This window comes from Neoarius graeffei, chromosome 10 (genome assembly GCF_027579695.1).
Source record: "Neoarius graeffei isolate fNeoGra1 chromosome 10, fNeoGra1.pri, whole genome shotgun sequence".
Taxonomy (NCBI): domain Eukaryota; kingdom Metazoa; phylum Chordata; class Actinopteri; order Siluriformes; family Ariidae; genus Neoarius; species Neoarius graeffei.
Window position 1 is genome coordinate 47395872 of NC_083578.1, and position 27297 is coordinate 47423168.

General features: G+C 41.3%; 1 protein-coding gene across 1 annotated transcript in view; it reads right to left on the reverse strand.

The window, feature by feature from the left end:
- snap29 (synaptosome associated protein 29) overlaps positions 1-27297 on the reverse strand; it is a 96920-nt gene that overhangs the window by 57638 nt on the left and 11985 nt on the right. The window contains exon 2 of the mRNA XM_060931817.1: positions 26562-26837. Within this exon, the coding sequence (XP_060787800.1) occupies positions 26562-26801 (240 nt within the window). The 5' untranslated portion in view covers positions 26802-26837. The remainder of the gene's footprint in view (positions 1-26561; positions 26838-27297) is intronic.

The following is a 27297-nucleotide window of genomic DNA, read 5'->3' on the forward strand; positions in this document are numbered from 1 at the left end:
ACATGTCCAGGCCCATCTGAAGTTTGCTAGAGAGCATTTGGATGATCCAGAAGAGGATTGGAAGAATGTCATATGGTCAGATGAAACCAAAATAGAACTTTTTGGTAAAAACTCAACTTGTCGTGTTTGGAGGAGAAAGAATGCTGAGTTGCATCCAAAGAACACCATACCTACTGTGAAGCATGGGGGTGGAAACATCATGCTTTGGGGCTGTTTTTCTGCAAAGGGACCAGGACGACTGATCCGTGTAAAGGAAAGAATGAATGGGGCCATGTATCGTGAGATTCTGAGAGAAAACCTCCTTCCATCAGCAAGGGCATTGAAGATGAAACGTGGCTGGGTCTTTCAGCACGACAATGATCCCAAACACACCACCCGGGCAACGAAGGAGTGGCTTCATAAGAAGCATTTCAAGATCCTGGAGTGGCCTAGCCAGTCTCAAGATCTCAACCCCATAGAAAATCTTTGAAGGGAGTTGAAAGTCCGTGTTGCCCAGCGACAGCCCCAAAACATCACTGCTCTAGAGGAGATCTGCATGGAGGAATGGGCCAAAATACCAGCAACAGTGTGTGAAAACCTTGTGAAGACTTACAGAAAACGTTTGACCTCTGTCATTGCCAACAAAGGGTATATAACAAAGTATTGAGATGAACTTTTGTTATTGACCAAATACTTATTTTCCACCATAATTTGCAAATAAATTCTTTAAAAATCAGACAATGTGATTTTCTGGATTTTTTTTCCTCATTTTGTCTCTCATAGTTGAGGTATACCTATGATGAAAATTACAGGCCTCTCTCATCTTTTTAAGTGGGAGAACTTGCACAATTGGTGACTGACTAAATACTTTTTTGCCCCACTGTATACGTGTGTGTGTGGTGTGTGTGTACACACGAGTGTTTAGTCTATGTCTATTTCTTATCTAGAATGTTTATACGGTTTATATTGTTTGTTTCAGTTATTCTGAAGTGAAGAGGTTGGAGTGCAGTTGTGGGTCAGCAGAGTGAAGAGGAGGGGGCTCAGCACACATCCTTGGGAGGCCCCCATGTTCAATGTGATGATGCTGGAGGAGTTGCTGCCGACCCGTACAGCCTGTGGTCTCCCTGTCAGGAAGTCCAGCAGCCAGTTGCGCAGGGAGGTGTTGAGTCCCAGCTGGTCCAGTTTATGAATGAGCTGCTGAGGAATGATTGTGTTGAATGCTGAGCTAAAGTCTATGAACAGCATTCTGACGTACGAGTCTTTTGTATCCAGGTGGGTGAGGGCTGAGTGGAGGGCAGTGGAGATGGCGGCATCGGTCGAACGGTTGGACTGATATGCAAACTGGAAAGGGTCCAGGGTAGAGGGGAGGGCAGACTTGATATGCCGCATGACTAGCCGCTCGAAGCACTTCATGAGGATGGGAGTGAGTGCGACCGGGCAGTAGTCATTGAAGCAGGAGGGAGATGGCTTCTTCGGGACCGGGATGATGGTGGTGGCTTTGAGGCACATGGGGACAACAGCCTGGCTCAACGAGATGTTGAAGATGTCTAAAGACACCTGTGAGCTCCTCGGCACAGTCTCTCAGGACACGACCAGGAATGTTATCAGGACCCGGGGCTTTCTGTGCATTTGTCGCCCTGAGAGCTCCCCTCACACTGTCTGGGGACAGCGTCAACACCTGGTTGCCGGGAGGTGGTGGGGTCTTCTGTGCCGTGGTGCTGTTGTCTGCCTCAAAGCGAGTGAAGAAGTCATTCAACTGATTCAGCAGAGAGGTGGAGTTATCACAGGTCTGCGGCGAGAGCTTGTAGTCTGTGATGGTCTGAATCCCCGCCACAGGTTCCTGGTGTCTCTGCTGTCGTTGACGTAGTCAGCAATGTTCCTGGAATATTGTCTCTTGGCCAACCTGATGCCTCGTGACAGGTTGGCCCTAGCTGTCCTCAAGCCCACCTCATCCCCAGCTCTGAAGGCAGCATTCCGAGCCCTCAGGAGCCTGTGGACTTCCCCTGTGAGCCATGGCTTCTGATTTGCCTGAATGGAGATGGTTCTGGTGACTGTAACGTTGTCCATGCACTTCCTCATGTAGGCAGTGATGGTCTCCGTGTACTCCTGGAGAACTGTAGTGTTGTTGTAGGTGGCCGCCTGTCTGAACATGCTCCAGTCAGTGGTGGAAAAACAGTCCTGGAGTGCCTCTGAGGACCCCTCTGGCCACACACATACCTGCTTTGTAGCTGGTTTTGTGACTTTAACGTACGCTGTGCTGTATGCTGGCATTAGCATAACAGTGGAGTGATCTGAGGCCCCAATGTGGGGGAGGGGGAGGGCTTTGTAGGCACCTCTACGCATGGTGTAAACATTGTCCAGAGTACAGGGCTGTACGTTAACTTTGAGACATGGTTGCCCATTCGGGCAACCATTTGTAGAAATCTGGTTGCCCGAACTCAGAACATGGTTGCCCAAATATTACATACTTTTTTCCTTTGAATATGCCACAAACACACATGCTTACAACACAATGTTCACTCGCATGCTCTACTAATGCCTCTTAAAAGCTTATTTTATTGATTTTCTTATCCTTCTTTGTGTTCCCTTGGTTTCTGGGTTCAATTATATCGTATCTAACCACTTTTTATGTAAACCACCATGAATGTGCATTGTGTTCTTTTGTGTGCTCATAATTCTATAATTCCAGAATTACAATCCAGGACACTCTGAATACCAGCTGGGAATAACAGTTCTTTGCCTTTTCACCTCATACAGTTTCTTTGAATCCACTGATGAGCTTGATTGAGTTTTCTTTTTCTTCTCTTCCTTGTCTGTTTATTTTAAAGCCAAATTTCTCCAAACCAGAGATAATGCCAAAGTTTGTGACTTTAATGTTTATTTTATTTTTTTATTTATTATTCAACCTTCTCAGACGCTGTCTGTATCAACAAGCATTGACACTAGCACCCCGTGCGAGTAATGCGGCAATTAGTCATGTAGTGAAGGACATACCAAAAGAACACTGAATATGCACTACGCGATAATTATTAGCAATGGGAAACTGCATTGTGAGCCCACGATGTGCAAATGTGAATTCCGCTAGTTGTTGAACATCCCGTAATGATAACATGGACGCGGTCTTTCCGAGTCAAACAATCGCAAATCATAATGGAATTTCATCATAATATGAATGAATAAATATCATTTTTCACGCAAGTTGACATATTTGGGTAGTTGCCCGATCGGGCAAGCATTTGTGAGAGTCTGGTTGTCCGAATCTATTGAATGGTTGCCCCGGGCAATCGGGCTACTATTAATGTCGAGCCCTGGAGTATTGTTTCCACATGTGGGAAAGTTGACATGTCCATAGAGTTTTGGAAACACGCTCTTGGGGTTTGCATGGTTGAAATCCCCAGCCAGGATGAGGAAAGCATCTGGGTGGGCTGTCTGCTGCTCACTGATGTGCTGATAGAGTTCATTCAGTGCTTCACTCCTGTTATTGGAGCCGGGAGGGATGTATATTGCTCCCAGCAATATGGCTGTAAATTCCCTTGGCAGGTAGAATGGCTGGCACTTAATAATTATAAACTCCACCAGTGGTGAGCAGTGTTTGCAGACCACAACAGCATCGTGGCACCAGGCATCACTGATGTAAAACACCGAGTCCTCTGCCGCGAGTCTCCCCCCAAGTAGCGCTCTGTCTGACCGGTAGCATGTTAGCCAGGCTAGCTGAATGGCACAGTCCGGGACGGTGTCGTTAAGCCATGTTTCCACAAGCACAAGGACACAACACTCATTCACAGACTTGGAAGATGAGCAGAGTAGGCGGACATCATAGGTCGCGTTAACCAACAATTGTCCGTCATTGACGGATTTTTTTTTTAGCTATGACGGAAAAATCTGAAGGCCGTCGGTCATTTTGACGGATGTTTACCGTTACCATTACCAATAACAATAATAGCCTAATAATAGCAATAATAAAACATAATGAAACACACAATTGAAATTATTGGCAAGTTGTGGCAGAGTTTTCTTACATACAGTATACATAGTCTTCACTGCCGTCACTTTTCAATCTGAGCTGACGTTGCGGCAGTCTTGATGTTCAGTGCATAGGCTACTCATGTATACATTGTAGCCACTGCGCAAGGCTGTTCCCCCCCCCCCCATCGCGCTCCTGACCGCGCTCTGACTTTTCTAACCACTAGCACAGTGAGCTGTATGAAATGTTTCCCTTCTCTGCAGAAGACACGTCATTTTTGCTATTAAAAAAAGAGATGCATTGGGTTGTTTGTGTCGTTTCCCTGCCTGTACAATAGCGCTCATTTAGGCTAGTTTTCTTGTTTTAAAAATGAAACAAATACCGATTTATTGTATTCTTCCCCAGCAAGCTTAGGAACATCACTGCTCGAATATCTGCTAAACTATGATAATGAGATAATGAGAGCACGGGTAGACAAACTAACATTTAAACATAACTTCGTTTTATTTAAGACCTTCCGTGTCAGGTTCCAGGCTCTGCCGAGCCGAGACGCGGGGTGCAGCTGCACCACTGGTGCAGAAAGACCGCATGCTGCAGGATTTCCTCCCTATGAAGAGAGTACTAGCAGGGCTGGGAAATCCAACTTTCAGAGGCTCTTGCCGGCTTCTGATCACTTCCCTGGGAGAAATGTTTCCCGACTTCAGAACTCTGGCTGAAGTGGCGCTGGTTATTCCAGTCTCTAGTGTCGCAGCAGAGCACGGGTTCAGCCTTCAGAATAAAATTAAAACGTCAATGAGAAGTCGTCTGTCTGAGGCAAAGACGCAAAATTTAATGACAATTGCCTCGGCAGCAGTCTCCATTGACGACTTTGATTATGCACAAGCGAGCTCCCAATTTAAATCCATGCGGGCCAGAAGGAAGGTTTGAGCTCACGCAAACAGGTCAAATTAGATTGTCACTTAAATCGTTGTAGTGGACTGTTCATATTTTAACTGCAATTGTCTTGCTACGTTGTAAAATAACATTGCTCATATGCCCATTAAGGCACAACAGCCGCAATGTTTTTAGCGGAGGGAAAATGGGTTCACAAGTGACCGAACGTCAGAATCTCTGTTCATCTTTTTGCATCATAAATACATAAATAAATGATTAAATAATACAAGCTTGTTCTGTGAATTAATTTTTAAATGAAAATGAGTCCATGAAAACACAAGTTATTAAATATATAGCATTTATAGCCTAAATACATTGTCATTTAAAAGTTAAAATAAAATGACAGTTAATAATGGACAATGATGGAATTTTTACGACCCTGTCCGTCAAAATGACGGACAATGAAAAAGTCTAACGTAACCACTGGCGGACATAACCCAGCTTGTTGTACGCTCGCTGGACGTTGGCCAGAGTGATGGTAGGGCTAGCCGGCTGGTGAGGGCTAGCCGCTAGCGAGGGCTAGCCGCTAGCGAGGGCTAGCCGCTAGCCTAGCCCGGATACCTCTGTGCTTGCCCCTCTTCTGTTTCCGCATGTTCCGCGTGTGGCGCCTCCACTGTGGGCTGGATGCAGGTGTGTGTGTGTGTGTGTGTGTGTGTGTGTGTGTGTGGAGGGGGTTGAGCAGGCCTCCGGAGCAAATCGTAGTCACATAGCACTTCCGCATCCTCTGGATTTATATCCGTGAATATAGTTCTGCAGATGTTGAGCAGAAACTCACAGGAGTATGTGCACCTTAAGACTGATGGACGCGACAAAGACGAACAGATACATGCCGTTTTAAAACAAACACGAAAACACCGTTCTGTCAGGACGCAGAGGAGCCACAGCGTGTACGCGCCGCCATCTTGGAAATGCGTCTTCCAAAGGATAGTTTGGAACTTCATGGTTTTAATAGTGTGGTAGACAGGCATTTATCCAATTCCAGTAATTTCAGCAATCTCCGTTTTCTTTGCTTGATGCAGGCCAATAATTTGACCCTTCTGAAGCACAGTAACATCTTTTTCACAACCACACGACGCATCTTCTGACATGGTTAAAATTAAAGAACTGAACTGTTGCCAGCTTTTAATCGCTGCAGTAATTATCCAATCAAAGGCTCTTAAGTGTTCATTTCAATCCAAATGGTGACCTTTCTTTGGCCAGGCAGTGTATATGGTTGCTACTTACATGAATGCCACATGTAAATCAATTCTAAAGAGACGAAGCCTAATTTACAAGCCAAAAAGTAAAATGTTTTGCTATAGCACCACCATTAGGCAGTTTGGGCTCATCTCTCTTGCAGGAGTAGTGGGAGGGACTACAGTACTACATACTGATCCAGTTTCTTGTCTGCAAGACTTATGGTTTGGTCTGAACGATCAGTTTAAATGAGAAAAAGGAGGGTCCAAAACACTCCTCTCAAATAGTGCCCCCTCCCAGTGGCCATTTATTGCCATGATGCATCAAACCATTAAGAGAGCATATATGAACATACTTATCAGGTTGTGTGATGATAGCTCAACACTAGCGGTTTAAAATTCCTGTTGAAAGCTGTCTGACTGAAAGTTTGTTTGTTTATTTAATTTATTGCCATTTTAGCATCTGTGGCTATTTTATGGCCAAAGCAGGTAAAAATAAATTACACTATTTTTTAAAAACATTATTATTAATTATTATTATTATTATTATTATTTTTACAATCAATACAAGTTAGAAAGTTTTAAACTTCTAAAGGTGGGACCTTAGAAAAGATGTTTACAGCATTATCTTCTTTATAAAACTGCTGCCTTTTAATTCTCAGGACAGAACATGATAAAATGTGCTTAATTGATAAAGGCCTGTTGCAAAAATGACACAGCGGAAGTTCACCTCCAGTCAAAAACAAAACAAAACAAAAAACGTGAGTCTAGAATGTCCAATTCTATATCTAGTACAGACTACTTGATCATGTCTAGATGAAAAAGAAAAATAGTCTCTTCTTAACAGTGTGACATTTTTCATATTTGTTATTAAGACATTCATCCCATTCAGATTGCCATTTATCAGAGATATAAGAACACGATACAGGTTTAATATCTGAGGCAGGGATTTGACATTTGGTAACTTCTTCACTCAAGGCTCTTTTGGCAGCACTGTCTGCCTTCTCATTGCCACTCAGACCCACATGACCAGGAACCCAACAATGTTCAAATTTAGATTTTTAAAAAGTTCCACTTTTTCAAGTATTTGCACAATCAAAGGATGATCAGTTTTTAAAAACTCCAGTGCCTGAAGACATGATCTAGAATTTGTACAAACCAAAGAATACTGTTGATTGGTCTTTTCTATGTATTCAAGAGCAAGGCTCGAGCCTCAGCTGTAAAAACAGAACATATTTCTGGAATATGTAGGCCACACTGATTTGATCCAACTGCTACTGCTGATGACACACAGTTATCCATTTTTGAGCAATCAGTATAGATGGGAGTGTGTAAAGGGAAACACTGTCATACATCAAAAAACCTATTCTGATACTCATTTGGATGGGTGCTTGATTTCTTCCTGTGACTTAAATCCTTTATAATTTCAGGTCATCTCAAAATCCAAGGGGGAACAGAACAAAAATGTGTTGGACTGTCCAAATTAACATCAAGTCCTCAAGGAAAGGTTTTATTCTGATTCCAAAAGGTCTGATATACTTTGGTCTAGCCTCATAAAATTGCAAAAACTGAAGTTGAAAAACTGTAGAATAGGCAGGATTATCTTTGCATGCTTTAAGTTTGATTGCATACTGAAGAGCCAGCTTCAAGCGCCGTAACTGGAGGGGAGGTTCATTTGCTTCCACATAAAGACTCTGAACTGGGGAAGTTCTAAAAGCTCCCAAGATCAGCCTTAAACAGTATCCAACATCTGAATGTATGATTTCCTTGCTGATCCATAGACAACACTCCCATAGTCCAAACGGGACCTCACAAGTACTCTGTAAAGACGTAACAGCATGGTAAACTCTGCTCCCCACTTCGTTTTTGCCAGTACTTTTATAATATCCAAAGTTTTAAAGCATCTCTTCTTTAGACATTTCATATGTGGAATGAAAGATAGTTTATCATCAAAAGTAAGGCCAAGGAATTTGACCTCTTTCACCACTTGAATTTCTTCACCATCCATATGGAGGGAAGGGTCATGATGTAAGGACCGAAGTTGACAAAAATGTATACATACAGTTTTAGATTTAGAAAACTTGAAACCATTTTGAATTGACCATGTACTGATATTGTTTATACATAACTGAAGTTGTCTTTCAATTATGCTCATACATTTCCCTCTATAACAAATGCAGAAATCATCAACAAAGGCTGCAAAAAAGGTTTGGGCTAATTACTTTTACAATACTGTTAATTTTAACACTGAAAAGAGCGACAGAAAAAATACTACCCTGAGGAACTCCTAGTTCTTGCAAATGTGGAGTTGAAAAAGTAGTTCCTAATTGGACTTGAAAGTCTATTAGACAAAAAATTAGAGATAAATATAGGTAGATATCCTCTGAACCCCACAGGTCCTTTAAAATACCATATCTCCATGTTGTATCATAGGCCTTTTCAAGATCAAAAAATACAGCTGTCACATGTTCTTTTCTGATAAATCCATCACGAATGTAGGACTTTAATCTAATAAGATGGTCCATTGTACTCTTTCCTCGTCTGAAGGCACATTGATACTTATTCAAATGTCCTTCTGATTCAAGCATCCAAACAAGTCTATTATCCACCATTCTCTCCATAGTTTTAAATAAACAGCTTCTTAAGGCAATTTGACGATAGTTGTTAGGATCAGTATGATCTTTTCCTGGTTTTGGAATGGGAATAATTAATGCTTTTTGCCAAGACTTTGGTACAAGGCGCTGCTTTGCGACAATGTTTATTGTTAAAAGCGCTATACAAATAAACTTGACTTGACATTTCCTGATTCCCAGATGGCATTAAATATTTCCAGAAGATTGTATGGTTCTGTATTTTCTGACCAGAAATTCAATCCCCTTTGCTCCTCTTTTCCACGCAAGGCTTGAAATTCAAGGCGACAATTTTCCACAGATTAATTCTTTTCAAATGGCGCTGCAAGTTTATTTACTATTTCTTGCTTTGTTGTTAAAAAACTTTGACATTTTAGGTGATGAACTTGTGAGCCTCCTCCTTTACTCTTCATCTTTTTAATCAAACTCCAAACCTTTTTTGAAGATACATTAGATGTAAGACTTGATACATACTTTCTCCAGCTTTGTGTCTTAGTTTCATTAATGGTCCTATATGCTTGAGCTCAGCAGATTTTCAATTTACTAAGATTTTCAGTTGTTGGATGCTTGTTAAAAACACACTCTGCTTTTTTCCGGGCTTCAATGACCTTTTTACAGTTATCATCAAACCACGGGTTGGACCTATGGTATGGCTTTCCTGAGGTCTTTGGGACCATTTCATCTGCAATTGCAATTAATGTTTTAGTGAAATAGTCAACAGGATTTCCAATATTTTGGGGCATTTGACTGAGTTGATCAGCACAAAGATCTTGAAAAAGATTCCAGTTTGCTTTAAGTTGCCACCTTGGGGGTCTTAATTGTATATCTACTTCTGTAGATATTATCAAGGGGAAATGATCACTCCCACAAAGGTCATCCAAGATTCACCAGGAAAAGTCAAGCAAAAATGTCAGGATCACATATGGATAAATCAATTGCTGAATAGGTTCCATGACCTAGATGTAAATAGGTAAAAGATCCATTATTCCACAGGCATAGGTCATTGTTAGTAATAAAATCCTCTAGAGCCTTGCCCTTAGCATTTGAGTAATTCCCTCCCCATACAGGATTGTGTGCATTAAAATCCCCTAAAAGAATGTATGGGGATGGCAGTTGTTCAGCTAGATTGCCCAAGTCTTGCAATGTTACAGTCACATCAGGTGGAATATAGATAGAACACAAAGTAATAACTTTATGAAGAGTTAGGCGAACTGCTACTGCTTGTAGATAAGTAGTAACTACAAAACGACTATGAATGTCATTCCTTACTAAGACAGCTGCTCCACCAGAAGGACACTGAAAATTTGGGCCATAAGCATTAAACATTGAATAATTTAAGGACACAAGATTATTTGGTGAAAAGTGAGTCTCTTGAAGACAAAAGGCAAGAGGGTTAAACAGAGCAGCCAGATGCTGCAGTTCAGAAAAATTGGCTTTAAAACCATGACAGTTCCACTGAATAATGTGACTAGCTGGGTAAGACTGGAACAGGACCCTTGCTCCTACTTTTAAGGGAGGAGCTTCGACTGCAAGAGGTTGAGGCTTCCTTCATTTCAACATCTTTAGAATTTCCATTCTTATTTCCTTGACTTGATTTAGATTGAGAAGTAGAATTAGTTGATTTCTGTTTTTCTTTCAGTGGCTGGGAGAGATCTAGCATGACTGAAGCTTGACTGGCAGAGGACTGGGTGCTCCCAATTTTGCTTTTATTGGAAGTTGCTGAATTTTTATTTCCACTGATTGTGGTTTATCTTTGGTCACCCAAGTTAAATCTGTTTGGCAAATCAGTTGTCTTCATAGGGGGTTTAACAACAGAAGCAAAGGATTGTTGGAACTTGAACACAGGAAAGCCTTCCACCTGTTTTCTTGCTTCTGGATAACTTTTCTTCTTAGTGGTCTTGATTCTTTGAATTTCTTTTTCCTTAATCCATACAGGGCAGTCTTTTGATGAGGCTGTATGATTCCAGGATTTCCCATACATAGACCATTGTGTGGCGCAGCACCACACAATGGATTCCTACCGCCACACAATCAGACTTGCGATTTAAAAAAATAAAATAATAATAATAATAATAATAATAATTCCGTTGCGTATCATTCCGTTCATTCATAGTGCCCTTTCTTCTCGTTCACGCATGTGCACACAGAGAGAGAGAGAGAGAGAGAGAGAGACACAGAGAGGCGTGTCACAGGCCTGCCATTGCACATATACCCGGACTGCAAGTAGGCCTGTTAGGCTAATTAAAAATAATGCAGCCTTCCCGATTCGCCTTCTGACCCCTTACTTTAAAAGGTAGCATACGTCGTGCTCGTGATGAGCTTTATCATAGCCTTCTTGGCTTACAGGAAACGGACATCCCTGAGTCAGGCTATAAACCAATTTTGATGCATACAGTAGCAGCTTGACGCGAGGAACCGGCCTTATTGCGTTATCCCGTTTATCCCGCTTCAGCAATGACTTCCCTTACGATAGGGCACTTGAGTTTTTTTTCAGGAAGCCACGCAGAATTAAATGTTCTGATAGGGCATGCAGGCTTTGCACCAATTAGGGTAATGCTTTTTCATTATTGTTTCTTACATCCAATTATGATATTTTACTGTATTATTTTGTTACATTATACTATTTATTTCATTTTAGTATTGGTTGAGGTAAGTGTTGAGTTCAATATTTAAAATAAAAACCTCCAGCTTGTTTTTTGCAATTTATTCCTTGAATGTCAACTAAATAATGATTGAAAGATTGCCACCAAAAAGGCAAAAAAAATAAGGTAAAAACCAGAGATGCACCGATTGACCAGCTGCCGATCAGAATTGGCCAATTTTGACGTGATCGGCCATGGTCGAAATTAAAATATGCCGATTTTCTGCCGATCAAAACTTGTGTATCACAGAGATGAAAGTGGAAATACTCGTAATTCGCAACTAAAAAGACTGCAGCTACACTGGCAGCTTGAACATGCTTTCTAGTGCGATTGTGTTGCGTTTGCGCAGAACAGTGTCAGTCCTACGCGCCTAATGAGCTCCGTCGCGCGCGCCGTTAACAAAAAAAAAAAAAAATTCACTACATTTGGATATCCAAATATAGTGAATTAATTTTTTGTCCCAGATATTGGATGTGAAAATAAGAAAATGTCTGTGATTGTGTGAATTTCCCATTACAGGAATTAATACGTTAGCCTATTACCAAACATCTAGTTAGATTTGTACAAAGAGAGAGAGGAAAAAAAAAAAAAAAAAAAAAGTCTGTTTTACAACCTTGGTTGCACTTGATTCCATTGGAAATTCTCATCTCATCTCATTACCTCTAGCAGCTTTATCCTGTTCTACAGGGCCGCAGGCAAGCTGGAGCCTATCCCAGCTGACTATGGGCGAAAGGCGGGGTACACCCTGGACAAGTCGCCAGGTCATCACAGGGCTCCATTGGAAATTACTCTACAAATACACATTTGACAAAGATGATAGAATGGCTATGGTATAAGTATGACTGGAAATTATTTTTGTATTTTGATACTGAATGAAGAAATGGGTTGTTCTATCGAGGAATGAAACCAGGCAGGGTTCTGGTAAAAATTGTTTTAGCTGTCTTCTCTTAAAGAACTTAGATTGAACTGAATAATCTCAAATGCTTCTTGTAGCTTTAAAATAGTCCTAGCAGGTGACTCTGAAGAAAAATACCGTGTGTTTGAACACCGCCCACTGTAAACACTTTGCATACACCCCAATGACTGACTCCACCAACCGCCACGACACCACCTCATCAGCACAGTGGAGCACCACAAATTGCTACCTGGTCCGTGGGAAACACTGGATTCCCTTGGCAGTTGCAGCATTTTGGTTATCTTGTACAGACAAATTCATGTCCATCTTCTCCACAGGTACAGCAAACTGGCTTGTTTTTACATCCAGCAGAGCCGTGGCCAAATTTCTGGCAATTAAAACATCTCAAAGGGTTAGGGATGTATTTATCCACAGGCACGCTTAAGTATCCAATTAGGATTCTTTCTGGATGATCATGCAGGTTGAAGGTCAAGATATAGGTACCAGTTTTAATTATTTTATCTTCCCTTTTCAAAGTTATTCTCTTCACATGTGCCACTCCTTGTTTCAGTTCAGTGGCTATTTCAGCTTCTTCCATATCATGGAGATCTCTAGTGCGGATTACACCTTCACAACTATTCAGATGAGGAAAAGTCCGCACTGAGACTCCTGCTAATACATTACAATGCAACAAATGTTCTGCATGAGATTTTTTGGAGCGTTCAACCAGAATCTGACCAGATGTCAATTTTTTAACATCTTTAACTGCCCCTGCTATTCCTGGAATTCCTTTCTGTATCACAAAAGGGGACATCTTAGTAAGAGGCATGTCTGGCGACAGAGATTCAAGAACTATAAATTTCTGCCAATTATTAGTTTTAGAGGGGAAGATCCATGCCATTTCAGAAGTATCATCCAAGTCTTGATCCATTAACCTTTTCTTATTGGGTTGATTATTAGCCATATTTGTGGATTAAAATTCATCATCTCTGCTCCTCACCCACCTCGGAGCCCAACAAGGGGATGCACAGAGCTGTGATTCTCCTCCAGATACAGGGATGGTATACTCAAGCAACTTAAACAAAAAATTTTTCATATCACTTGATTGACCCTCAGCCAAAGCCTTCAAGGAAAAATAAAAGTATGGTCCTACAAAAATATTCCAGAGAAAACTTTGACAAGCCGATTGATTGGATCGGGCCCTTCCAACCTCCTGTCTAAGTGAAGTAGGAGCCATAGCACTGTGTTGGACTTGTGGCAGCCACAGCAAGACACATTCCTCAAGTGCCAGGAATTCTTCCTCCACTGACACAGGTAGCAACTCACTGCAAACAAGTCACCTCTTACGATCAGCAAGGGGGTGCTGGGGACCTATTCTACCCCAGGTCCCCACGGGGGCTGACTGAAAGTAGTCATGTTTCTGATGCAATTTATTGATAATATAAAATCTAGTTTCAGATTAGCAGATCGATGCCAAAGCACACCAAATTTCAGCTCAATTGGACTTTGGGGTGCTGTTTCTCAGGAACCAAATGTATGACCACACCACAACCTTTGCAGACATCCTACCAACATTTATAAACAATATGGTAAAACAATTGTCAACATGTTTTTGATAAATATTGAAGCTCCCACTCTCCTAAATATAACCCCAAATCAGAAAAAGTTGGGATGGTATGGAAAATGCAAATTTAAAAAAAGTGACTTCTGAATTTACTTTGACTTCTATTTTATTCTGGGCAGTATGATGCCAATATATTTCATGTTTTGTCTGGTCAGTTTCATTTCATTTGTTAATACAATGAGGGTAAGTCAAAAAGTTCTAAGGCAGGTACTGTACTGAACAGGTCTTAAGGTGTGTACCTTAAGATCTGTTTTCAGGAAGAATGGGACAAAATATAACATGAAATGGATCACCACTTCATTTCTTCAGTCCCTAATCATTTTTTAAGTGTTGTGAGAAGGAAAAGCAACATTACAAAGTGTCAAATGACAGCTTTTTTTTTTTTAAATGTGTTACAAGATTCAAAACTGAAATGTGTTTATTTTGACAGAAAAAAAAACCAAAAGGGCCAAAATTCATTAAATAAAACATCAAATATGCTGGTTTGTTGTTTTGAATGCAATACAGGTCAAAAATTATTTACAAAATCATTGTTTTCAGTTTTAATTTAATCTTATCTTCCCAGCTTTTCTGATTTGAGATTGTACTGACACACTAACTTGGCATCGCCCATTAACTTTTTTTCTGATCAAGTCAGCCACATCAGTGTTAGCCTAACTAACTTCTTTCTGACCCCCCCAAAAAAAAGTTGTCAGTATACTCTACACTAAAACTACGGATACCGTAGGTCAGGGGTTTTCAAAGTGTGGGAGAGTCAGCCCCCCCTCAAGAGAGCAAATAAACAACAGTGCCCCCCCTTAGAATTTTTGTTGTTGCTATACTTAATGTTCCATTCGTATTTAAAAAAAAAAAAATGGTTGTTGTACACATTTTTTCCTTTTACACATTTTAAACATCTGTGCTTTTTGAAAACATTTTTTACACATTTAAAACATCTGTGCTTTTTAAAAACATCTTGTTTTACACATTTTAAACATTTCATAGCATCGTTAGCTAGCACCTCTTGGCAGACAACACACTGTGGCAGTGGAGCATCTTCAGATCCAGTCCATGAAAATCCAAACTTAATATAATCGTAGTCATACTTCCTTCTTTTTTTGCTTGGCCCAGACTCTGTCTCCTCACTCACTGTAGCTTTAGGTACTAAAAATCGATCCATTTTGTCTCTGGCAAAGGCTAGCTGAAGTTCACTTTTCCTCATGTTGCGCCCCCCCGAAGAACTCTGGCGCCCCCTAGGGGAGGCGCGCCCCACACTTTGAAAAGCCCTGCCGTAGGTAAAGCCTATTATTAACCTGTGCACATGTACCCTCCAGTGCACACATACTTGAAAAAGAAAGAGGGGGGAGAGTAAACTAATAAATCACAATCTAGCCTATTGCATGCAATTCGGAGAGCCTATATAAAAAGAGCTATTTGCAGGTGATGTTTTTGCAAGTTATTTACAACAGAGTTGGAACGCTGCTTTGTCACTTTTTGACACACCCCAGCCAAACCCATAATATTTTTCTAGTAAGCTTACAGAAACCACAGGACCTGCAGGTCATGGATTGACCCCACACATCACCAGTGGCTTCATTTCACAAAGAAAGATGACAGTGCTACTTGCAATGTCTATAAAATTATCATTTCAAGTAAGAATGGAAACAACAATACGCTGAAACATCTTTTGATGCAGCATGGGCTGCTCCATTGGGAGACAGTGGCACTCATGTAGAGTCAAACACATGGCATTCCTCCAGGAATGCCATGTATTTGACTCTACATAAGTGCTACTGCCTCCCAATGGAGCAGCTCTGAACAACCTTACTGAGGATAAATGTGACCCCTCATCGAATCCAGGGACACATGTCGGCCGAAACGAATCCGAGATAATCGCAAAAGAAGCATTTTTTTTCGAAATTTGTGATTGTTTTTTTCCATCATGTGCAAGTTGAGATCTTGAAGAATGCAATCAGTATTTCAGATAATAGACTGTTTTGTTGGAAAAGCATACATTTTTTGTTGCAAATTGTCTCGTTTTTGTCGATTTTGTCGTTTTTGCCTGCTGGGGGGTGTGGGTAAATTACCATATGGGCCATTCACATGATGATTTAAGTCTTTTGTTTTTTTTTTCCGCGAATCAGCTGTATGATGCGGGCTGAGCGCATGGCTACTTAGCTGCATACAGGCGTGTAATTTCACTATGGAATGAGTTACTAAACAGATCGCAGAGGAGCTGGAACACCGCGAAGCAAACAGACACACGGTATTTACATCGGAGATAACCATTTCTAGCAAAAAAAAACCCCGCAACCTCGTTTTCCAGATTGAACGGAATACTTGAATGATCGGATGATACACGGACCATTCTAGGATTACATTCCATCGGAGGCATTGGTGTGTGCAAGGCGCCGTTTCTCTTTCTGATGGGGTAAGTTTATTAATCTAAGGCTGTGTGGTTATTTTTGCATGTAACGGAGAGTGTTGTGGTTTGGTTAAGCCTAGGTCACAACCGGACGTACGATTTTTTGGCCGTGTGATTTTTGGCGTTTCCCAAATCGATGCGTTTTTTTTTTTGTTCACGGAGAAAGACATGCGTTGGCCGCAAGTTTGTCTTGCAACCTGAAAAAAACGTAAGTGCCCGTAGAGTTTGTTTGACATGACAAAGAACCTCTGCGGCCGGTCTGCAGCTTGAAAATCAGCACGTCACACGCGCGCTCTCGTTCGTTTCATGCGCGCTCTCCGTGCGTTTCTTGCGTTTTTTGCATGTAGACTGGCCGTAGGAGCACGTACTGTACGGCCGGTTGTGACCGAGGCTTTACATGAAACTAGTGTTGTGTTAGTTGTGTCATCATCGTGCTATCTTTCTTTCTTACGGTGTGAGTAATTTTTCAACCACAAAACGTTAAAGTATACTTTAGGACTTATTTTTGTACTTCATAATTGTGTTGGGCATACTTTGCATGGAAGGAAAATTGATGTGGGTGATTTGTTTACATGAAAGTAGTATTGTGCTAGCTAGTAGGGGGTAGGGCTTTCCTTAAAGGAACAGTCCACCGTACTTCCATAATGAAATATGCTCTTATCTGAATTGAGACGAGCTGCTCCGTACCTATCAGAGCTTTGCGCGACCTCCCAGTCAGTCAGACGCAGTCAGACGCGCTGTCACTCCTGTTAGCAATGTAGCTAGGCTCAGTATGGCCAATGGTATTTTTTGGGGCTGTAGTTAGATGCGACCAAACTCTTCCGCGTTTTTCCTGTTTACATAGGTTTATATGACCAGTGATATGAAACAAGTTCAGTTACACAAATTGAAACATGGCGATTTTCTATGCTATGGAAAGTCCGCACTATAATGACAGGCGTACTAGTGCACAGAAGGTGTTAGTACGCCTGTCATTATAGTGCGGACTTTCCATAGCATAGAAAATCGCCACGTTTCAATTTGTGTAACTGAACTTGTTTCATATCACTGGTCATATAAACCTATGTAAACAGGAAAAACGCGGAAGAGTTTGGTCGCATCTAACTACAGCCCCAAAAAAATACCATTGGCCATGCTGAGCCTAGCTACATTGCTAACAGGAGTGACAGCGCGTCTGACTGCATCTGACTGACTGGGAGGTCGTGCAAAGCTCGGATAGGTACGGAGCAGCTCGTCTCAATTCAGATAAGAGCATATTTCATTATGGAAGTACGGTGGACTGTTCCTTTAATGTCATGCAAATGAGCACCATTATGTGCCCGCCCTACACCCAGAGTAGCTGAGATGGAAAACTTTGAGGGAGATTTTCTCCCTTTTCTGTTTTAAGAAGTATACACTTTCAAAAGGCCACACATTCTTCAAATATTGTCAGATCTCCACATGGAAGGAATCATTGGAAAGCTTAAAAACTGTACTTTCTGAATCTGTCAATAACTCAAAATGCCCCTGGATTCTGTTTTCTGACACAAATATAACAATATTAGTGCCACACAGGCAGGCTTAATTTTTTTTTCTTTGCCTCAGAAAGCCTAAATGAAAATGAATGATGTACAAATATCCCCCCCATCAGTTTTATATTTGTTTTCCAAGTTATATCTTTTTAAGAAAAGGATCAATGTAATTTATTTTAACATGCTCAAATGTTAAGCAGACATTCTACACTGTGTTAATAAAACAGCTGCACTGTCACTGAAAACCTTACTCCCCCCCCCATAGAAGACTGATCAGGAATGGATAAAGAATCAGATTGATAAGCAGAACCAATAAAAGATCTGCATCAATAAAATCTATCAAGTCACATCCCAGTTATCAACATAATAAATCAGAACCTCAGTATTCATAAACCGTGTCCTGCAAAAGTATTCATCCCCCTTGGTTAATACCAAGGGGGATGAATACTTTTGTATTCTTTTGTCCTGTTTTGTTGCATTACAAGATGGAATTAAAATGGATTTTTGGAAGGTTAGCACCATTTGATTTCCACAACATGCCTCCCACTTTAAAAGGTGTAAACTGTCGCTTTATTGTGACACAAACAATAATCAAGATGAAAAAACAGAAAACTGGAGTGTGCATAGGAATTCACCCCCTTTCGTATGAAACCCCTAAATAAGAGCTGGTTCAACCAATTCACTTCATAAGTCACGTACAGTTAGGTCCATAAGTATTTGGACAGAGACATTTTTCTAATTTTGGTTCTGTACATTACCACAATGAATTGTGAACAAAACAATTCAGATGCAGTTGAAGTTCAGACTTCCAGCTTTAATTCAGTGGGTTGAACAAAATGATTGCATAAAAATGTGAGGAACTAAAGCATTTTTTAAACACAATCCCTTCATTTCAGGGGCTCAAAAGTAATTGGACAAATTAAATAGCACTACGTTCAGACTGCAACCTGAAACGACCCATATCCGATTTGTTGTGAAATCCGATTTTTTTGTTAGGCCGTTCACATTACCAATTATATGAGACTTGTATGCGATCTCCAATATGAACGGAAAACGACCCAAAAGTGTCCCGCATGCGCAAATTGACACGTAATAAGCACATCTACGTAATACGTAAACAACAACAACAAAAGAAGCGCACTCTTCAAGTTTGCAAGTAAAGCATGGAGAGGAGGCGAGACCTGGCGATATGGTTTTTGTGGCGGCGGCGGAACTCACACAATAATCTGATTAATGTGGGCAGCAGACTAATGAGACCGAAGGTGTCAAATTACTGGAAGTTTCCAGAACAATCTTGTAATACAGGAGGATTTAACATCCAGGTCCCTACCAAATCCACCATTAGCTTGATCAATTCTATAAAAGTCTATTCAAATTCTGAAAACTGTACAAATGTTGTTGTTTTCCACCAAAGAGACGGGATTAGCCAACGCAGAATAGTGACGTTTGTCTCTTGATGATGTGTAGGTCGCATGAATGCGACCTGTCCAGACTGCAGTCGCATGTGAAAATAACGGATATGCATCGGAATTAGGACCACATATACAAGCGGCCTGGGTCGCATGTGAAAAAAAAATCAGCTCTGTGTCGTTCAGATTGTCAATAACAAATCGGATACAGGTCGCATATGGGCAAAAAAAAAAAATCGGATATGGGTCGTTTCAGGGTGCAGTCTGAACGTAGTCTAATTGTAAATAAAATGTTCATTTCTAATGCTTGGTTGAAAACCCATTGTTGGCAATGACTGCCAGAAATCTTGAACTCATGGACATCACCAGACGCTGTGTTTCCTCCTTTTTAATGCTCTGCCAGGCCTTTGCTGCACCGGTTTTCAGTTGCTGTTTGTTTGTGGGCCTTTCTGTCTGAAGTTTAGTCTTTAACAAGTGAAATGCATGCTCAATTGGGTTGAGATCAGGTGACTGACTTGGCCATTCAAGAATATTCCACTTCTTTGCTTTAATAAACTCCTGGGTTGCTTTGGCTTTATGTTTTGGGTCATTGTCCATCTGTATTATGAAACGCCGACCAAATCAGTTTGGCTGCATTTGGCTGGATTTGAGCACACAGTATGTCTCTGAATACCTCAGAATTCATCCGGCTGCTTCTGTCCTGTGTCACATCATCAATAAATACGATTGACCCAGTGCCACTGGCAGCCATGCATGCCCAAGCCATCACACTGCCTCTGCCGTGTTTTACAGATTATGTGGTATGCTTTGGATCATGAGCTGTATCATGCCTTCGCCAAACTTTTTTCTTGCCATCATTCTGGTAGAGGTTGAGCTTGGTTTCATCTGTCCAAAGAATGTTCTTCCAGAACTGTGCTGGCTTTTTTAGATGCTTTTTTAGCAAAGTCCAATCTAGCCTTTTTATTCTTGAGGCTTATGAGTGGCTTGCACTGTGCAGTGGACCCTCTGTATTTACTTTCATGCAGTTTTCTCTTTATGGTAGATTTGGATATTGATACACCTACCTCCTGGAGAGTGTTGTTCACTTGGTTGGCTGTTGTGAAGGGGTTTCTCTTCACCATGGAAATTATTCTGCGATCATCCACCACTGTTGTCTTCTGTGGGCGTCCAGGTCTTTTTGCATTGATGTCTTTTTGCACCAGTGCTTTCTTTCTTTCTCAGGATGTACCAAACTGTAGATTTTGCCACTCCTAATATTGTAGCAATTTCTCAAATGGGTTTTTTCTGTTTTCACAGCTTAAGGATGGCTTGTTTCACCTGCATGGAGAGCTCCTTTGACCGCATGTTTTCTTCACAGCAAAATCTTCCAAATGCAAGCACCACACCTCAAATCAACTCCAGGCCTTTTATCTGCTTAATTGAGAATGACATAACGAAGGAATTGCCCACACCTGCCCACGAAATAGCCTTTGAGTCAACTGTCCAATTACTTTTGGTCCCTTTAAAAACGGGGTGGCACAGGTTAAGGAGCTGAAACTCCTAAACCCTTCATCCAATTTTAATGTGGATACCCTCAAATGAAAGTTGAAAGTCTGGACTTTATGTCCATTATATAACTTGAATATGTTTCAGTAAACAGGTTAAAAAACAAAGTTTGTGTCAGTGTCCAAATATATATGGACCTGACTGTAATTAGTTAAGATCCACCTGTGTGCAATCAAAGTGTCACATGATGTCTGTATAAATCAACCTGTTCTGGAAGAACCCCGACTCTGCAACACTAAGCAAGCAACATGAAAACCAAGGACACTCCAAATATGTCAGAGACAAAGTATGGATCAGGGTTGGGTTAAACCAAACAAACAAAACAAAACAAAACCTTTGAATATCCCAGGGAGCATCATTAAATCCATGAGAGCAAAATAGAAAGAATATGTCACCACTACAAACTAGGGATCGACCGATATGTTTTTTTCAGGGCCGATACCGATTATTATGGAATTGGGATGCCGATAACCGATATGTGCAACCGATAAATGTAAACATTATAATTCACATGAAATTAAACATAGCACACACTGACACAGACCTTCATATCCACGAAATGTATGTTTAATTGTAAAATTGAACATGAAATTTTGTGCAGGGAGATGCCAGCAGCATTTGTACAATAAAGTCAAACATTAGTTAGAATAAAATGAGAAATAGAATAAAATAAATATTCACTAATAAAAAAATAAATCACTCCTTACTATATTACAGCTCACCATTTTCAGTGGAAAATAAATGAAAATACACTCTGGATTCTTTTACACTAAGAACTAAGTAAGACTTACCAACTTCAAGTAGTTTTTAAATAACAAATCAAGTGTAGGGAGCTGCCTGCAGCATTTTTTAAAAAGTAAAATCAAACGAAGTAGGCTATCACTCTCTATTATGTGACAACTTAACAAGTAACCATCTACATTCTAATGCTTTTAATGCCCAAGCCTAATATTCCCAATTTAGGAGGATTATATTGTAGTGAAGGAAGCATTACATGTAGTTTCAGCAAGACTAGTTGGTTGTAGGCTAATTCAAGTGCTTCCTTCCGTAAGCTAAGTTTGCCTGGCTACACAGATGCAAATGGACAATTTTAACGAGTAGTAGATGAAGAATGTAAACATATAATGATGTTGTGCTTCTGCAACTTGTGTGTTTGTGACTTATTGCGGCAAAAGCAGCGTGTCCTTACCTTGAAGTGGGATCTGCTTCTGCCCGAGTGCCCATACGGCCGCCTTGAAACAGTTCACAGCGTTTAGCTACGCATGTTGATTGGCTGTATCCCTTGTGCCGCTTCTGCCCGAGTGCCCGTACGACCGCCTTGAAACAGTTCACAGCGTTTAGCTACACGTGTCGATTGGCTATATCTCTTGTGCCAAACAAATCAGATGTTGTGGTGGGCAGGACCATGTTCTTGAACTCAGAGAGGCGAGTGCAGGAAAGGACGTGCAGTGACAGTTGCGTTAGGAATGAAATGGCTGCAAAAAGGCATGTTATCGGCGGAAATTATGGTCGATACCGATAACCCTAAAAATGCAGAATATCGGCCCGATATATCGGCCAGGCCGATTATCGGTCGACCCCTACTACAAACCTGAAAAAAGAAGGCCACTCACCAAAACTCTCAGACCAGGCCAGGTGGGCATTAATCAGAGATGCAACAAAGACACCAAAGATAACATGGAAGGAGCCACAAAGATCCACAGCGGAGATGGGCATATCTGTTCATAGGACTACTTTAAGCCATACACTCCAGAGAGCAGGGCTTTATTGAAAAGTGGCCAGAAAAAAAAGTCATTGGTTAAGAAAACACATTTGGAGCTTGCCCAACAGCATGTGGCAGACTCCCCAAACACAGGGAAGATGATTCTCTGGTCAAATTGGACTAAAACTGATCTTTTTGGCGATCATGGGAAATGCCATGTGTGGCGTAAACCCAACACCCTGAGAACACCATTCCTACAGTGAAGCATAGTGGTGGCAACATCATGCTGTGGGGATGTTTTTCATCTGCAGGGACAAGAAAGCTAGTCAGGACTGAAAGAAAGATGGATGGAACTAAATACAGGGCAATTCTGGACGAAAACCTGTTTGAAATCAGCCAGATGTTTGAGACTGGGATGAAGGTTCACATTCCAGCAGGACAATGACCCTAAAGATACTGTTAAAGCTACATTAGAATGATTTAAAGGGAAACATTTTAAAGTCTTGGAATGGCCTAATCAAAGTCCAGACCTCAATCCAATTGAAAATCTGTGGCATAACTAGAAAATTGCTGTACACCACCACAACCCATCTAACTTGAAGGAGTTGGAGCCGTTTTGCCTTGAGGAATAGGCAAAAATCCCAGTGGCTTGATATGCTAAGCCAGGGGTCGGCAACCTTTGAGACATTGAGTGCCACTTTTGATTTTCTAATCATTGAGTGTGCCACCATCAACAACAATGGTAAAATGGCGCGTAAAAATGACGTAAAAGTACATTTTCCAACAAATTTGGAATTTTATTATAGGCCTAGGCCAACTGACAAACATGGGTATTCCTGAAGGAAATAGATTGACTGCAATCTCAAACAAAAACAGTAGACAACAACAACAAAAACATGTTTGCCTTCAGTGGTTAACAGATTACTTTTTACCCCAGCACAGAACTGATAGTTGGATTTATATTCTGCATTTTTTTGTAAGAACGTGCCAACTTCTCTGTCTCTGTTCTCTGCTGAGGAGGACCCATACACTGTGTGTGTGTGTGTGTGTGTGTGTGTGTGTGTGTGTGTGTGTGTGTGTGAGAGAGAGAGAGAGAGAAATTGTAATCTTTTTAAACATCTTAAAAATCTTATGAATGAAAAGAAACCTCTCATAAATAATTTTAACAAAGGCAAGTAAGACAGAATGCCTAGCAAACAAAACGGCCAAACATTTTTAAGGAAAAAGCAACTTATTTAACTTTGACTCTCAATCATAGGCTATGCCTCCAGTAACTTGCCTACCAGTCAATGTGATCCCTGTCCTTGCTTTTCTTGGCTGAGCTTTTTTATCTGGGGTTCGTAGTTTGTCACTTTTAATTGTAAACAGGCCTCAGAATGATCCGTCGTCAAACGACTGCGGGTGGTGCTGAGTACATTTTTCATGTGCGAAAATACCTGCTCACACAGGTACGTTGATCCAAAAACAGACAAGAGGGCCAATGCGATGTTTTTGAGACAGCTGAACTTCTCCGGTGTAGATGTCCAGCATGCGAGGATGCAGGCTCCATGCTGTTGCACAGTGCTGGACTCCAACTGCTTGCGCAGCTCTGCGAACTTCGTCACCCACAGTGATGAGCTCTTCAATTCGATCAGCTGCATCTCCATGCCCTGTACATCCATCCAACCGAACAGCTCTGTGTCCAGGTCGTGCTCATCAAAGCTGTCGGGCTTGATCAAAAAATCGAACATCGGACCGTAGCGTTTAAAATCCACAAAGCGGGCAGTGAACTCCGCCTCTAGTTCCCGCATGTATTCAGCTATTTCTGTGGTGCTGATGTTGCGTTGTGTGGACAACTCCCTCAAGTGTCCGAAGTAGCGAAAGGTTGAGGACGCAATGTCACGTGAGAATACCGCAAGTTTGGCAACAAAAGCAGTCCACGTTTCAAACATGTCCAAAACAGTTTGTCCTGCACCTTGCAGTTTGACATTAAGCTCGTTGAGGTGCCCAGTGATGTCCGCAAGAAACGCGAGTTTAACAATCCACCCCTCGTCCTCCAGTTGCGGATAATGTTGGCCCTTCTCCGCCAAAAACACCTTGATTGCATCGATGCAACTGACAAATCGCTGTAAAACTTTCCCGCAGCTCAGCCATCTCACCGCTGAGTGGAGAGGGAGATCTGTGTACGCGCTGTCCATTTCTTCCAGCAGGGATCGAAACTGTCGGTGTGTCAGTGCCGATCGTTTGATGAGGAAGTTGATAACCTTTGCCACCGTAGCCATAACACCATTGAGATCTGAATTTGACATTTTTGCACACAAATTTTCCTGGTGAATTATACAGTGGAGCTTCATTACGGGGTGCCTGTCATGACCTTTTCCTCAATAAGTTTGACGGCTCCCTTCTGCCTCCCAACCATGGAGGGAGCGCCGTCTGTCGTTATTGCAAAAATCTTCGCCATGTCAACCCCTCTCTCATCAAAATGTTGCGCAATCACCGTAGCTACGTCCTCACCTTTAGTTGTGTCCGGCATAGGTTTCAAACAGCAGAGCTCCTCTCTCACTGATGACTTGGATTCGTCACAGTATCTTGCCATGACAGCTAATCGTGGAATGTCATTCACGTCCACACTCTCATCAAGAGCTAGGCTGAAAATCTTTGCATTATTCAGTCCTTCTGTTTGCTGATATCGGACATCGTTAGCCATTTCATCGACACGTCGCTGAATTGTTCTAGCGGACGTGGGCATGTCCTTTATTCGATTTTTAATGGTGTCTTTGTTGGGCAAGTCCTCAAAAAGTCTCTCTGCGCAACTCAGAAAGGCCTCCTTTGTATATTCACCATCAGTGAATGGCTTTCCATGTTTAGCAATGCAGTTAGCCAGATTGTAACTGGCTTCTGTGACAAGGTCTTTGGTGTTGGCAAACGTTTTAAGAGAACTTGACTGTTTCCCATAACTAGCCACGGCACGTTTGAGGGATTCGGCTCTATCGGCAGCGTCTTTATAGTTCTTCTCATGTTTTGTCTCGAAATGTCTTTTAACACTTGAGGTGCGACATACAACGTTTTCACAGCACAATGTACATACAGCACGGTCTTTCACACAAACGAAACCAAATTCCTCTGTCCAGAAAGGCTGAAATAGCCGCGCTTTAGATTTTTTAGCCGGGGGCTCTGTCATCTTCTCTGCATTTGTAACGTAACATTATCAGTGCTAACTTTGACTTTGAGTTCTGGGAAAATGGGCGGGATCTCTGCGGAGAGCGCTGTAGAGCGAATGTTATTGGAGGATCGCACTGTCACTCAGTGCTCGTTGCTTTTTTTTTTTTTGCTTGATTTTTTTTTTTTTGCTTCGGTTCTGCATGCCAGTGGTTATGACGCCGCGTGCCACCAGTGGCACGCGTGCCATAGGTTGCCGACCCCTGTGCTAAGCTAATAGAGACATATCCCAAGAGACTTTCAGCTGTAATTGTAGCAAAAGGTGGCTCTACAAAGTATTAACCAGCACACTCCAGATTTTTGTTTTCTTCATCTTAAAATTATTGCTTGTATCACAATTAAAAAGCAACAAAACAAAAAACCTTTGCATATTTAAAGTGGTAGACATGTTGTATAAACCAAATGGTGCTAACCCCTCAAAAATCCATTTTAATTCCAGCTTGTAATGTGACAAAACAGGACAAACACTAAAGGGTGTTTGAATACTTCTGCAAGGCACTGGAGTAGTTCGCTCACAAAGCAATGAGTTTATACTACAGTTTAGCAGCAACAGCTAGCTAGCTAGGTTTACCAGTAAATCTGCTGATTGTATGCTTAATACAAGATGAAGCACTTCATAGAGCAACATGCACAGTCAGCTTCTATGATACCAGTGTTGTGACCTATTGTTCCAAAATGTATTAAATCTTTATGGGGTCTGTAAATAATATTTAAGAGAATGTCAATATTTGACATTTCCATAAGAGAAAAAAAAAAAGTGCAAAAGCCTACACAGTCCTCTAGCCTATTTGTTAGAAGAAAAGCAAGTATGTGCAGAAAATCTGAATCGCTGTGTAAATGCTTATATATAAATAAACTTTTATATTATACTTTTTGCCCATTTTGCAAAAAAATTCTGGAGTTTACTGTAGTCTTTTTGTGAGCACTTTGGTCATGTAAAATTCTCTAACCTCTGCTGTTTCTGTCCCGATTTTCTCAGAATCATAGATGAGGCACAGTGAACGACTGCTGCTGTCCATGGCAGACTGAGCCGTGCGCATCACCTCCTGTTCCAGCTGCCTCTGGCGTCGATCTGCTGGGTTCATTGCATTTTCTTCATCACCACCACCATCATTAAAGTTGAAGCCTCTTGCTGCTGGTGTGGCATGCTCTTCATCATCTGCAAAAGGGTTGTGGAAGTTTGGATACATTGCCACCCTCAGGCAAGGTCTGGATTATATGGAATCCTATATCAAAAAGAAAGGGAAAATGGTAGAACCTTTTCAAATCTTTACACTAAAATGTGTAAATATAGCAATCAGACAATAACCCAGTTCACTGTTTATTTACCCACGAACAATTTACATCGAGAATAAATGCTTAGAATAATTATTTTAGTTCGCCCAATTACTTTTGAGCCTGTAAAAAATAGAAAAACTACGTAAACAAATGGTTGTAATTCCTAAACGGTTAATGCAATCTTTTTTTGTTACACCCCTTAAAGCTGAAAGTCAACATTTCAAATCACATCTTGACTGCTCCATTCAAAATTACAAAAACTGTTGCTGTCCAAATATTTTTAGACTTTGCTCTGTGTACGTACACACACACAGTACTGCGGAAGCACTCTTCCATGTCCCAAGTCAGGATTCCAAAAAGATCTTGACTGATCAAGGCACAACGTTCACGTGACATACCTCACAAACC